This window comes from Grammomys surdaster, unplaced genomic scaffold (genome assembly GCF_004785775.1).
Source record: "Grammomys surdaster isolate TR1022 unplaced genomic scaffold, NIH_TR_1.0 126013, whole genome shotgun sequence".
In the NCBI taxonomy this organism is placed as follows: domain Eukaryota; kingdom Metazoa; phylum Chordata; class Mammalia; order Rodentia; family Muridae; genus Grammomys; species Grammomys surdaster.
In genome coordinates, this window is record NW_021620828.1 from 3,675,190 (window position 1) to 3,690,902 (window position 15,713).

The 15,713-nt window shown below is 47.7% G+C and overlaps 1 protein-coding gene across 1 annotated transcript in view; it reads left to right on the top strand.

Annotated features, from left to right (window-relative positions):
- Nucleotides 1-8,327: 8,327 nt before the first annotated feature.
- Tspan11 (tetraspanin 11) overlaps nucleotides 8,328-15,713 on the top strand; it is a 37,341-nt gene continuing 29,955 nt past the window's right edge. Inside the window, exon 1 of the mRNA XM_028754355.1 lies at nucleotides 8,328-8,411. Within this exon, the coding sequence (XP_028610188.1) occupies nucleotides 8,328-8,411 (84 nt within the window). The remainder of the gene's footprint in view (nucleotides 8,412-15,713) is intronic.

Sequence of the window (15,713 nt, forward strand, 5' to 3'; positions counted from 1 at the left end):
AAGGAGTGACTGAGAGTGGACACGCTGGAGAGTCACAGCCGAGGGGTTCAGGGAGACATTCCTGGCCCCAGAGTTGATGGAGTGCCCACCTGTCAGTTGGAGGAATTTTTGGTGGAAGACTGAGAGCCCCACTGTCAATCATTTTCCTCCCCATGAGACTTTTGATTTCCCAAGCAGGAATCTGTGAGTCCAAGTTTTTGGATTCATTTTTGTTTTCAGTTGCAGAACAGCCATTTTGCACATCTCTGTCTTTCTATTCTGTTTCTTGTGTTGTTTGGTCTATATTTGCATTAGACTATGATGGATGCCATAGTACAGATTGCCTCTCACACCCTCAATCTTATTCTGACTCATTTTAAGGAAGTTAGGGCTAAGCCTCATAGACTCTCTGTAGATGTAAAGAAATGGAAAATGGCCACTTATTGAAGCTGTGAGTGGCCAGCTTTTGATGTTGGATGGCCACCAGAAGGGACCTTCCATCTCCCCACAGTGTCAGCAGTAGAAGACAAAGTGCTTCAAAAGGCTCAAGGGCATCCTGATCAAGTCCCCTATATAGTAGTCTGAAAGAGTTTAGTTACTAACCCACCACCTTAAATTAAACTTTTCCTCCTTCCTCCGCTAATGACTCTTTGTCAATAGGAACTATGCTGACCCTGGTGACTGACAAGCAAGAAATTCCCAAACCAACAACTCCTCACTACCCTGTCTCACAGGATAGTACACCAGAGGACCTCCTTTCCCCCCTCCAACTTATATACCTCCTCCTCCTGTGCCACAGGGTGACAGGGAACAATAGGTGCCAGCTCCAGCCCCACCACCCATTCCAGCAGCACCAGCCTTGTGGGCAGAAGAGGGACCCATGCAGGGCACAAGGAGTAGGTGCACTGTGTCCTCTGAGACTGGAGGGCTGGAGACAGACTCCACTGTTCTTTCCCTACAGACAACAGGGCCAGCAGACCAACACAGGAACCAACCTCACCATTTGCTACTGCCAACTTCTATAATTGGAGGAAGCAAGATGCCTGACTTTCTGAGTACCCTAAGGATCTTATTGACCTCTTGAATACTGTTCTTTTTACTCATCAGCCCACTTGGGATGATTGTCAGCAGCTTTTGCAGGCTCTTTTTACTACTGAAGAAAGGGAGCACCATATCCAGGAGTCTCCAAAAAACATTCCAAGAAATAATGGCACCCCAACCCAAAACCAAGCCAATATTGACGAGGGATTTCCCCTTAGGAGACCAACCTGGGACTTCAACAAGGCTGAACAAAAGGGGCATATCCAGATCTATGGCCAGGCTTTCTTGGTAGGTTTCAAAGCAACCACTAGGCAGTCCACTAATTTGGCCAAGGTTTATGATGTTAGTCAGGGAACTAATGAGTAGCATTTCTCAAATGGGTCACAGAGGCTTTCCACAGCTATACACACTAGACCCTGAGAAAAGAGAGAAATATGGCATGATACCCTGGCTTTCATCAATCAGTCAGCAACAGACATCAGGAAGAAGTTACAGAGATAAGAAATATTAGGAGAAAAGTTGTTGAGGGATCTAGTGGAAATTACAGAAAAGACATACAATAACAGAGAAAATGTGGAAGAAAAGTAGATTAAGACAGGAAAGACATTGAATAGAGGTTTGCCCAGAATCCTTCTGGCCAACAATGCCTTAGATCCAGGGGAAAGGAAATGCCAGCTCCAATGGATTACTGGAGGAAAGGAATCTTAAAAAGGCTGCCAACCACCATTAGGTAAGAATCAGTGTGCTTATTACAAGGAAGAAGGTCATTGGGCTAAAGACTGGCAAAAGAAGATCAGGCTGGCAGAAAAAGAAGATTGAGGGACTCGGGATTCTGATCCCCTCCCCCAACCTAGGGTAACCCTTAGAGTGGAGGGGAAGCCACTCAACTTCCTGCTGGATACTGAAGCTCAACATTTGATGCTTCCAAAGGCCAAAGGGACAATGTCTTCCAGAAAGTCCTGTGTCCAAGGGGCCACAGATACTAAACAATATTCACAGATTACCTGAAGATCAGTAGACTTGGGCTTCTATATGAAGTCACCAAAGAAACTAATGATTTTATCTGGACTCAGAAACAACAGAAAGCCTTTGAAAAGGTAAATAGGCCCTGTTGTTGGCCCCTGCTTTAGGGCTACCAGACATACTAAGCCACTCCATCTGTATGTTGATGAGCATGGAAGGGTAGCAATAGGGGTTATGACCCAAACTCTAGGGTCATGGAAACAGCCAGTGGCTTATTTATCAAAGAAATTGGACCCAGTGACAGAAGGATGGCTACCTTACCTGTGTATTACTACGGCCATGGCACTACTAGTTAAAGATTCAGATAAATCAACTTTGGGACAGAATTTAACTGTGACTACCCCCCATCCAATTGAAGAGGTACTCAACCAGCCTCTAGATCGAATGCTCAGTAATGCCCACATGACTCATTATCAGACTTTACTAACCAACCCCGGCCTAGTTACTTCCCAGCCACCTGTTCCCCTGAACCCCTTGACTCTCTTACCTAATCCTGACTTGGACCACCCATTCCATTAATGTGATAAGGTTCTGGTTCAGGTACATGGTACCTGACCTGATTTGAAGGACTCTCCTCTCCTGGAGGCAGAGCAGACTTGGTTTACAGATGGGAGAAGCTTCATCCTTGAGGGTCAGTGGAAAGCTGGAGTGGTAGTGACTATAGAAACAGGAAATCTGGACTCAGTATCTTCCTCCAGGCACCTCAGCTCAAAGGGCTGAACTGATAGCACTAAACACAGGCCCTCATCATGGGAAAAGGACGACTACATGGACAACTGATACGCATTTGTAACTGCTCATATACATGAAGCCATTTACCAGGAATGAGGTCTCCTCACAGCAGAAAGGAAAACTATTGAAAATAAAGACTAAAATTGTACAACTTCTTAAAGCCCTCTGGCTGCCAAAAAATGGCAATCATTCATTGCCCAGGGCACCAAAAAGGAATGGTACCAGTAGTTAGAGGTAACAATCTGGCTGCCAAGGCTACCCAGGAGATAGCCTTACAGGAAACAGCCATTTTACCTGAACTACCCAATCCCAATCAGCCAGAGCAGCTGGTCTATACAGAAGAAGACAGTAAATGGGCTACAAACAAGTCAATGTCTAGAGGGCAGGTGGCAATCGACTGAAGGTAGGTTACTACTACCTACCTCATTAGCAAGAACCATTTTCAGAAAAATCCACAATCCCCCGAATGGGCATCAAATGAATGACAGATGTGGTTAGACAATCTCAAGTGACTTTCAAGGATATACAGAGTACTCTTGAGGATATAGTAGCAAGCTGTAAAGCTTGCCTTCTGACCAATACTCCTAGCAATCTCATCCAGGCTCCCAACTGCAAGGTAAGAGACTGGGGACCTATTGGGAAATTGATTTCACAAAGATCAAGCTGGAAAGGTACAGCTACAAGTATCTGCTGGTATTTGTGGACACTTTCTCCAGATAGACAGAGGAATTCCCATCTAAGACTGAGACAGCAAAGGTAGTGGTCAAGAAATTATTAGAAGATATCTTACCCAGATATGGATTTCGTCATATGATAGGGTTAGATCAAATGGACTGGCATTTGTGTCCAAGGTAAGTTAGGCTGTAGCAAAGTTTATTGAGATAGATTGGACACTGCACTGTGTATACCGACCTCAAAGTTCAGGGCAGGTAGAAAGAATGAATAGAACATTAAAAGAGACATTAACTAAATTGATGTTAGAGACTGACAGGGAATGGATGATGTGCTTTCCCTTTGCCCTCTTACCAGAAGGGAAACCCCTTTTGAGATCATGTATGGTATCCCAGTCTCCATTGTACCCAACCTGCAGTCAGCAGCCATTGTAGAACTGGAGGAGGATGATTTAATATTTAGGGTCAGAGTAACCCAATGAGCTCATAAATATGCATGGCTTAAATTAAGGGCCCTTTATGAAGCAGGCCCAGTTCTGGAACTGCACAAGTTTTGACCAAGAGACTGGGCCTATGTGTGGAGAGTTCGCCAAGGCATGCTTGAACCCAAGTGGAAGGAACCTCACATTATCCTGTTGATCATGCCAACTGCCATCAAAGTGGACAGAATCACCGCCTGGATGTACTATACTCAGGCCAGACTCACTAACCCTTTCTCCACTACAGAAGACTACCTAGCTCAAGCCACAACGGATTGGAAGGTTCAATAGGGCACCAACCCCCTCAAGTTAAAATTGACGTGGTCCTGAGTCTACTGACCATCCTAACTATCTGTATTGCAGCCCCTAACCCACACCAACCTTTTGATTGAATCTGGGTGATTGAAAATCCTGAGACTGGTTATTGCACCCATCTGGCCTGTACAAAAGTGCCAATCAAAATGTCTTGGTTCCCGGACTTGATTTTTGATTTGTGCCAGCTAGCTGACAACTCATGGCACCACACCAGATTCCTCAAGATTCATATCCTAAATACCGATGGCAGACTTTTTATATATGTCCAGGGTGGACAAAACCTACTAAGTGTGGGGGGCCTGAACAGTTCTACTGTGCCGCCTGGGGATGACGAAACATACATCACCAGAAGTGGGGGACAGGGGATGTCAAAAGAAGATCTTATCATAGTTTTCTGACAAGGGGACAGCTCCATAGTTTTGCTCAGGTTCACTCTTTACAGTCATACTTCTAATAAGACTGACCGAAGGCAAGTCAGTAGCAGCAGTAGGCCCAAATCAGATTCTAGTGCCCCCTAAATTAGCCTTGGTCCCAGCACCTTCTAGACCGACAACTACCTCACCACTAGATATCTAATCACAGGGAACCTCCGTTCCAGAGCTCTCTCCTGAACAACCAGAATCAGCAGATCACCTCTGGTCAATGATGGTAAATACCTTCCAGATGCTGAATGGTTCCCAGCCCAAATTTACCACCTCCTATTGGTTATGTTATAATGTTAGAACCCCCTTTTATGAAGGCATAGGGTTAATAGCAGAGTACATTTCTGAGAGGAGTTCTGCATGTTGGTGGTCTCAAGAATATCCAGCTTTAACCCTCCAAACTATATCAGGACAGGGTATCTGCCTAGGAAAAGTCCCGTCACCATAGCAACACCTCTGTAATCAGACCATTCCCCTAGCGCATTCCAAATGGATCATCCTCCCAGAACAAGTATGGTGGGCCTGTTCAACAGGACTGACCTCTTGTGTGAATGGTGCGGTTCTTAATTCTTCTACCCTGGATGAGTTCTGTATCTTGGTTCAATTAGTGCCCTGAGTAACCTATTATTCAGAGGAAACAGTGCAGAAAGCCTTAATAAGACAAACTGAGGGAGGCATTATCAGACAAAAGAGAACCTAGCTCTTTGATCTTAGCATGGATTCTAGGGGCAGGACTAGCCGGGGCTGGCACCAGAATGGCTGTACGGGCATTACAGGGAAAGAACTATAACAGTTTAAAGGCAGACATAGATGAAGATATCCAGTGCCTAGATAGGTCCATTTCCCATCTGGAGCACAATGTAAATTCTCTAGCTGAAATGGTGTTACAGAAGAGGACAGGATTAGACTTAGTGCTCCTGCAACATGGAGGGTTACATGCTACCTTCCATGAGGAGTGCTGCTTCTACGGCAACCATTTTGGAGTTATTTGTGAGTCATTGGCTAAGGTCAGGGAAGCCTAGAGAGGCGCCAAAGAGAATCAGAAGAATCCAGAAGTTGGTACCATTCATTATTTGATGCTTCCCCTTGGTTAACAACTCTTATTTCCACCCTCATAGGACCCTTAGTCATTCTTTTACTTCTCCTTACCTTCGGACCATGTCTTCTAAAGCTTTTACAATATATAAAACAGAGACTGAGAACTATTCAATTAATGGTAATGAGGTCTCACTATCAACAAATTACCATGAAAAAATCCAAACCTCTGGGAGCCCAAGATTGGCTTCCAAAGCAACTAGTAAGTGAGGAATGATGGGATTAAAGTAGCAGAATAAACTCCATTTTGTTTTCCAGACTTCATTTAAGTTAACTTGTCCTCAGAGTAATGTAGCCCTCTCCCTTGAGTTCTGAGAAAACCCACAAAATGTTCTTGGCAGTTGCAAAATAGACATAGCAGTTGTGGCCAGTCAATAATAACAGGGTGGGCCAAGAATACGTAAGTTGTTCCCAGGTCAAGATGCCCCCTTTAGATGTGTGGTGCCTTCTTGTGGTTTGACCAGATGCTGTGAACCAATCAGCCTAAAGGCCAACCCTCTTACCCAATCATGTAACGCCAAATCTTGGAAATCCTCGCTTGTGGTTTTCCCTTTATTAGCCGCATTCCCCTAGATCTCAGGGCCATTCTCCTATCCTGCTGTGTCAGAGGATTTTATGGCCCAAGCTCGAGCGTGAATAAAGACTCTTGTGAGCTTGCATCGGAGTTGTGGACCCTCATGGTTTCTTAGGGGATCCCCCAATCTGGGTATAACACTGGCATATGCTGGTGCATGCCTTGGTCTTCACTATTTTCCCTATCAGAGCAGAGCCAAAGTAGCTGTGCTTTATTACATATTTACACATGTGGCGTAAAGAAACTCGAAGTTTGCTGGAGGTGACTAGCTTAGGGACAGTGTAGCAGCTCCAAAATGATCAGAGCCCCAAATTCTTTGAACATGTTACATTGCTCGTTTGTTTGGGAAACAAAGTGGCGGCTTCAAGTTCGGCTGTAACATCAGCATGCCAGGCAACCAGAAGAAAGCAGCCTTTCTCACTTTAAGGATGTGTCTGGCTTTGTCAGAGATAAAGAATGGTGCGTATTAATGGCAGAGGGACTGATCTATCAGAATGATGTCACAGCTCCAAATCTATATGTACTACGTAACATAGCTAAGAAATATATGACCTGGAAATTCGTAGAGTTACAGAGGAGCTTGACAAATTTCGTATCAATGCAGGAGTCTGCGGAAACCTCCAATACCCAGTGAAAAAGCTAGCACAGAATCAGGAACAAGTTGACCTCACTGACCTCTAAAAATAGATCCACATTCTTTCCAAGTACAAGGAAATCCCTCTCCCCACAAAACCAATGCCTTCAAGAAACTGACCTGAAGCCGGATGTGATGGCACAAGCCTTTAATCCCAGCACTCAGGCAGGCAAATCTCTGTGAGTTCAAGACCAGTCTGGTCTACAAATCAGGTTCCAAGAAAGTCAAACTGCTCTGTCATCCTCTGCTCTCATATTGTTTGCCTGCCACCCTAACCAGACCTCACAGAAAGGGAGGAGGGTGGGATACAGCAACACACCCCAGGGGGCAAAGTCCCTGGCTAAAATACAAAGAATCTGCTCCAAGAGAACAGAGTGTGCACATTTCCTGTCTTCCAGCCAGGGAGTACTGCGAAGCCTCCTTGCTTTGTGGTCCTGCACAGAGAGGTTAAGTAACTTGCCACAGCCTAGGAGTGGAGACTACCTGCTGTGGTGTGTACTTACTGAGAAGCAAAGAGGGTCAATGCCCAGCGGGCCTTCTGGAGCCCCACTGATTTCTCAGCTCTCGGGCCATCCATCAGGGGGTCAGAGCAAGACAAGGTGGTGCTGAGTCAGAGGTGGGGCTTCAGGGGAATAAACCGAGGTACTCATTTACCATTTACCGAGCACGTACTATGTGCCTAAACCTAGTTAGACCTTGAACCCAGAGGATCCCACAGATCTTTCTGGGCATCCCATAGCAGAGGTAGCATCTGTGTGCTTACAGGTGAGGATGCTGGGTGGGAGGGCGTTGACTCACCCACAGCGCACAGTGTGGACTTGGTGCAAGCCGTCAGCGTGCAATCTCCCAACTTCTGGCAGAGCCACTAGCAAGGTAGACCCGCTTTCTCCTCTGGCAGCTGGGAGTTGGGGACAAGTGAGGTGGCCCTGGGAGATCAAGGTCCCTTCCAGACAGATGCTTGTGCACAGTGACACAGGCAGAGGTCCTGCTCAGATCTGTGGCTTTGCCAAAAGTGTGAGGATGCATGAGCAAGTGTGAGCATGCGTGCATGTGCGTGGACAAGAAACATGTCCTGCGATGGGGGAGAGAAAAAGGACTCTAGATACCTGTGGGTTAGCCTTGTGTCATAATAATAAAACTGAGATCCAGAAGTCTAGGAAATTCTGCCAAGATCGCCCTTCCTTAGATCGTACTTCTTCATCTAGGGTCCAAGTTACACATATACATTGAGAGCCTCAGCCTCGAACCCACTGGGGAACACTGACTGGTTAAGCCTTTCAGGTGCTGGGGTGGGAAGGACACCAAGGATCCCTGTGGTGTCCCCTTCTCAGCATGGTCATGTCCTCCACAGGCCCAGACGCCATGGCACACTGTAAGACAGAGCAGGATGACTGGCTGCTGGCCCACCTGAAGTACTTGCTCTTCATCTTCAACTTCTTCTTCTGGGTGAGTGCAGGCTATGGCACACCCCTCTCCACACCTACAGTTTGGCCGTATTCACTCTTGAGTCACTGCTAAGGTTGACTTTTCCCAAGCTGATGACCATGCAGGGGCCTATCATGCCCTGCTGCTCAGAGCCAGCCCTGTGCTGGCTGTGAAGGAGGGAGGAATCCAGGCTGCAGCTCTCATGGAGTCCAGGACACCACATCTAGACTGAACTGTGTGCAGCCTCATCTATCTTCTCACCATCCCCAGTTATCCTGACTACCGAAATGATGCCCCCTCCCCACTGAGACCCACCGGCGTTGCCATGGTCTCAGGGCTGCACTGAGACAGGGTTGGTCTCTTTGGCATCTGACACAAGTTTCCCACAGCAGTATGGCCTCTGCTTCCCAGAGGTGATTGATTACCTGGCTAATTAGGAACAAAATACAATCGATCCCCATATGGCCAGTAGAGATGTCGTCTTTTATTCCAATTCATTTATTAAAACAATGCCTCGCTCTGTAGTCCAGGATGGCTTTGAACTGGTGACCCTCCTGTCTCACTCTTCCAACTGCTAGGCTTATAGGAAGGAGCTTGTCACCACACCTGATGTTTGTTGATTGTATGTTCCATATTGTGGTCTCACTGGATGTGAGAAAGACTAAGGGGGCAGGTTTGCAGTCAGCAGGGATCCTGGCAGCTGTGGGTGCTGTGTCCCAGGGCAGCTTAGCTCAGATGTCTAAGGCTGTTTCCCTAGCTACTGTTCAGAAATCACCCCTAGCCTTCAAGCCCAAGAATGTCCCCAAACAACATCCTGGTGAGACAGGGCTAGCCTCCAGGTACCAGGTAAGGGATCATTACAACACACACACACACACACACACACACACACACACACACACACACACACACAAGCTGAAACACAGAGGAACCAAAGGGTCACACTGGTCCCAAGCTCATTCCTGACCAAGACAGCAGCTCAGGATAGGTTTCAAAGCAGAGAGAAATCCGACGGCATCAGATACTATGTGTTAAAACGATAGACACTGCGTTTGCTTACATATGTTTTTGTAAAGTTTCTGTGAACAAAAAATAAAACAACTTGCTCTGATCTTCCCAGGAAAGAGTTTTCTGGAACAGGGAGGCCCAGGGGTACAGATCCTGGATAATTAAGCTCTGGGGCTGAGGACTGATAACTAGGCCACATGCATAGATTTTACCCTCAGATAAATCACTCAGGGACTTTTACTAAGCATGCATTCCTCCCTCCTCCCTCCTTCCATCTCTCCCTCCCTCCTTCCATCTCTCCCTCCCTCCTTCCTTCTCTTCCTCCCCTTTTCAGATTTTTTTTTTAAGTTTTCAGGTTTCTTTTAAGGTTTTTTGTTTGTTTTCTGAGACAAGGTCTCATACTGTAGCCCAGACTGTCCCTAGACTTGTGGCAATTCTCTTAACCTTAGCTGGGATGACAGGCATGAGTCACCATGTCTGGGTCAAGTTTGTTGTTGTTGTTGTTAAGACTTTTTTCCTGGCCATACAAGTCTTCTGTGCCAACTCCAGATAATCTCCAAAGATTGACAAGTCAGACAATGAATTCCCCACATCTTATATGTGGGCTTCCTAGGGTGGCCAGGACAACACACCACAGTTCACAAAGGCATTAACCAGAAGATTGTTACTTGAAGTTCTAGACTGAGAAGTCTGTGATCCAGGGGCATGCTCAGGTCCCTCAAATTGAGCAGAATTTACCAGAGAGAGAATATTCAGGGAGTAAACCCTCCCCATAGAGAGGCCCCCCTCCTATTGGAGATACACCCCAAAGTCCAATTGTTGTGACTTACCTGAACCTGGTCATAAGACAGGGAAGTGTCTGTATGCCTCCTGTGGGGTCACCACAGTTCTGCCTTCCCTAAAGAACAACAGTGCAGGGCAATGAGGGAGGGGTGTCTTTCCACATCCTCCAGTTTGCTGTGCACTGCACCTTCAATACAGAAACTGACACAGAGCACGGATCAGCCACCCAGGTGAGAAGCTCAGGAAGACACAAAATCCCTGTTACCCCTGTTACACCAATACAAAGTGCCTCTTGAGTGTAGATCCACACTGCAGGGCTCTGCCAAAAGCCAGCATGGAGCAAAAAGCCCAGGATGTCAGCCTGGTGGTCATGATGCCCAGCACTGAAAGGCTGCGTAGACGCATCTGTGACCTTCCGTTCAACTCCAGCACTCAGTGTCACTAATACCCCTATTGTGTAGATGGGGATCTGGCTCTCCAAGTTCAGTCATTGACGGTTGTCTTGGTTATGTTTCCATTGCTTTGAATAGACAACATGAACAAGGAAACTTACAGAAGACAGGACTTGTTTGGGATTTACAGTTTCAGAGGGTGACTCCGTGGCCATCATGGTGGGTAGCATGGCAGCAGGCAGACAGGCATGGTGCTGGAGCAGCAGCTGAACGCTTACATCCTGAACCTCAAGCATGAGGCAAAGAGACCTAACTGAGAATGGATGGATAGGCTTTTGAAATAGCTATCCATTTTGAAACAGGTTTGGAAAGCCCACTCCCAGTGAGAGACCTCCTCCAACAAGGCCACACCTCCTAGTCCTTCCTAAATAGTTCCACCAACTGAGGAGCAAGTATTCAAACAGATGAGCCTATGGGAGACATTCTTATCAAACACCACAACAATCCAGCTGCTAGGCAATTCACCTATACACACACACACACACACACACACACACACACATATCCAATATATATCCAGAACTGTAAGAATTAGACTTGCTACTGTGCGATTTCTAGTACAATGGTGGTCTATATTGGTGCCCTGTTGCTAATGCAATGGAGTGAACAGTGGTCACCATCTCTTCAGCAGCTTCCTCCATTCCTAGCAGGGTATTTAGAGCTTCTGGCATCACGATCTGCATAGAAAACAAGGACTGTTCACACGAAACGTTGGTTCTAAAGCTAACCTTGCCTGTGTGGGCCATGATGCCCTTTGAGACCTTTCTGTTTTGTCGATAGCACTGCCATTATTACCTGCAGGTCACAGTCCTGAGTGGGTCACATTTCCTCATCTGAGAAAAGCAGAGCAGACCCCTCTCTATTCTCCCTGGGCAGGACTCAGGAGCTCCCCACCCCCGCCCTGCATCACTTGATCCCCCAAAGCCTCCTTGGATTTGCTCTGGCCAGGGATCTCAGATGCCACCATTGGCATACCTCCTGGGTAACCCTGAAAAGCCGACATGCCCAGTGTTTCTGCATGGCTGCCAAAGAGACACTTTTCTTCTCCCCCGCCCCTTCCTTGCACGGCTCCCATCATCCCTCTGTTCTCTAATTTATTATTTTAATTAGCTGCTTGGCTGTGTCAATAATCAAAACATCCCCAACCTCCCTGAAGCTCTGCCAGGCTATGGGAGGAGCCTGGGGATGCTGCGTCAGCTCACAGCCTGTCCTGCCTTGAGGCGCCACCCAGGATTTGGTGCTACAATTGGGACCCCATTTAGAGAAACATAGGCAACTGAGGAGATGTCCAAGAGAGTCAGAGCACTTGCTGGGCAAGCAGGAGGACCTGAGTTTAAATCCACAACACTTATGTGCAAAGCCAGCGGGGAGGCAGGGTGGAAACAAAAGGGTCACTGAGCTTGTTAGCTGCAGGCTAGCTCCTGGTTCAATGAGAGATCCTGTCCTGAGAACAAGGGAAGAATAGAATATCCCCCCTGTGGCCTCTGAGTATGTGTAGGCTTGTATACCTACACACACACACACACACAGAGAGAGAGAGAGAGAGAGAGAGAGACAGAGACAGAGACACAGAGACAGAGACACAGAGACAGAGACACACACAGAGACAGAGAAAGAGACAGAGACAGAGAGACAGAGAGAGACAGGCAGACAGAGAGACTCAGGCTAAGACTGGGAGCAGGGACATGGAAGACCTGAGCACCACCCGCAGGGGAGGTTGGAGAGCAGATGTCTCAGTGATGCAGCTGTTTGGGTCTTGGGTGGAATTGGCCGTTGGGTCTGGTATCAGGGTCCTGTTTGGGGTGAGTTGTTCACCTCACACAATATAACAGCATCAAATGAGACAGCGTGATTCCCAGATCTCTACACCACTCTATCAGTAGCCAATTGTGTGACCATAAAAATGTCACTTCAGCCTGGACCCTAATTCCTGACTCTAAACTATGAAATTTTCTTTTTATTTTCCTTTCTTCCTTCTTCCCTCTCTCCCTCCCCACCTTACTTTCCCTCCCTCCTTCCATGATTCTTGTCTTCCTTCCCTAAGAACACTGTATTTTAGCACTCTCCACAGTACTCCAGGGTAAGAGAGGATGAAGAGGTTAAAGGGAAGACACTCAGTGTATCCAGCAAAACAAACCCGTAAGGTGTGTAACTATAGAAACACATGTGTGGTGCTGGTAGGGAGGACAGCAGGGTTTGCTGGGTGTTGAGCGTGCATGGCTCCAAACCAGGTTTCTTCTGGCTTCTGAACTGCCTTTGGAAGGTGAGCCAATGACGTGACCCTCCATCCCAGCTTCGACCTTGTGATTTTACACGTATCAGGGCAGGTGAGGTTCAAGATAAGAGAGTCAGAGGCCCATGAATTCATTTCATCAGTAGATATTTAAAAGCCTGAAGAATGCCACCCTGCAGGTAGAATGTCACCCTGGATCTGCATGGAACAAGACCATCCCTACAAGGCCGCTCCCACAATATTGGTACAGGGCCTACAGCCAATAGGACCTCCACGTGGGCAGGCCTAGGAGAGATGTCTACGTGGTATTTGAGAAGTGTTGCTCATTAACAGGATGCAGAGAAGCTTTCTGTCCCTCTACGATCTAGGAGGCTCCAGCCTCAAGCAGTACTGGGGTGCCACTGGCCCTCCTGTGTGCACTGGACTCAAGCAGTACTGTGGGAACTGAAGATGCAGACAGGGGTCCAGGTGTCTGCAGACAGGGGAGTGGCGATTTGTGCTTTAAAGGTGGCCTAACCTGAACTGAGGAAGGGCTAGAGACAGAGCACTTGCCTAGTGTTTGAAAGGCGTTGGGTTCCATCCCAGCATGCCTCCCAAAGAGAAAGACATCCAGGTATCCAAGGAGACTAACCTTGGTTCAGACCAGGCAATTCGTCTCTTCAGTCTGGTCCTAACCTCCAGTTACATCTCCTTTCCAATCTAGACTCTGATAATTAAAGCCAGGGTCTCTCCACCCAGTCACCTGCAGTGACCTGAGGGCAGGAGCAATGGCAGACTTGGCACTGATAGTTTTCAGTGAGCATCCATGAAAAGACCGAATGATGAAGCACTGACCTGATGTTATACACCAGTGCTCTCCTAGGCCCTCCTCGGAGCTTCCTGGTGGGCTGGGGGAAACTCCACCGCCCTCTAAGTTCTTGCAGAACTGGAGCTAAGTGCATACTTGTCATCACTGGAGTAATTAGCATAAGAAGGTTGGGAAGGAAGGAGGTTGAGAAACAGGTACCCGATGAGTGGTGGTACAGTGTGTTGGATACATGCTGTCAATATATCATATGGGTCATATATGTCACCATGATCATATATGTCGTGCCAGGCATCCAGCCCTTATCACCTTGACCAGGTTCACGGTCTTGTTCACTGGCACAGCCTTACCTCAGAAGCACTGACAGTGAGTTCGAGAGCAGCAGCCGCAGGCTTAGAAGATGGGTCAGGAGCTGGCAAAGCACTTGCTATACAAGCGTGAGGACCTGAGTTCAAATCCCCAGAACCCATGTAAAGCCAATCACAGGAGGGCACGGTGTGCAATCCCGCTACTCCTCCATCAAGAGCGGAAGATGGAGACAAGAGAATCCCCTGAAGCCAGAGAGCCAGTTAGCCTGGTGTAGGCAGTGGCAAACAAGAGACTCTGCCTGTCTCAGCAAAGCAGGAAAGGACCAACATCTGACCCAAGGTTGACCTCACGTCTCCACACTCATGGTGGGGAGCCACGCTCGCAAATAGGCATACCTACACTTGAGTATCGTACCATCCATGGAAAGATTAAAAATAATAGAATAAAAGAGATAGAGTGAACACTTCCTAAGAGGCCATTAGAGCCGGGAAGGGGGTGAAAGAAGGATATGTAACCAAGAGAGGGGCCTCCAGGCAAATGGACAAGAGTCTGGGCTCTGTTTTGGGGGGGTTGGTGTGCAGATCAACCCACCTATGGGTAGAGGGAGAGCTGGAGGATGATCCGGGACAGGAGCCAGGGTGGACCATACAGCGAGGATAGGGAGGTGGGTCTAACAGCAGTTGGAATCAGTGTGCAGACATCACAGACAGATGTCAGTGTCCCTGCAAAGGCTGATGGGTACACGGGTGGTGGAGGCATTGAGGAAGCTGCTCAGGGACCATTCAGGAATGAGGAGCGTGGTCCTGAGTGGACCAGCCTTTCTACCTAACCCCAAACCTTTCCAGAATGCCACAGAGCAAGTAGTAAACAGCCCTGCTCTGCCCCGCCACCCCTGACACAGGGCCCTCAACCCTGTGTGTTTCCTGCCTTTCAAAGCCACAGGCAGCCCATTACAGGGGGGCGGGCAGAGAACCCTGCCCAGGGCATCCTTCTTAGTGATTCCATCGCTTCTTGTGTCTCCAACTGAGAAATCCTACCTGTGAAACCCTGACCAAAAATAAATCCCATAATTGCTTTCAGACCCTCTGCCTGCTTCCCTCCAGGTCTGCGCCTTAGTTCTATCAGGCCTTAGGCAAGGATGGCTGCTCATGCCAGGCCAGGTGCCCTGGATTACACACAAAGCATTTTGTCAACATTACTCTTTTATAAATGAACATTTCAGTCAATAACCTGTGTGGGTGACCATCTCTCCTGTCCCTGCTGTCTTGCTGTGTCTTTGTCCGTCTACACACACACACACACACACACACACACACACACACACACACACAGTGTTTTCTGGTGCACTGGCTACAGGCCATGGCTGAAAAATTCAGCTATTATTTGACAGAAAACCATCTCTCTCCTATGAAGAGCTGACACTACAGAACCAAGCTGAATGCAAAATGGCCAGGGAAACCAGATCTGGGGTCAGTGCTCTACCCCACAGTCCCTGCCCAGTGGCCCAGTCTGCAGATAAAGATACTGGGACTTGAAGAAGGTACCCCGGGCAGTGGTGGCGAACACCTTTAATCCCAGCACTTGGGAGGCAGAGGCAGATAGATTTCTGAATTCGAAGACAGCCTGATCTACAGAGTGAGTTCCAGGACAGCCAGGGCTACACAGAGAAACCCTGTCTTGGGAAAAAAGAAGAAGAAGAAGAAGAAGAAGAAGAAGAAGAAGAAGAAGAAGAA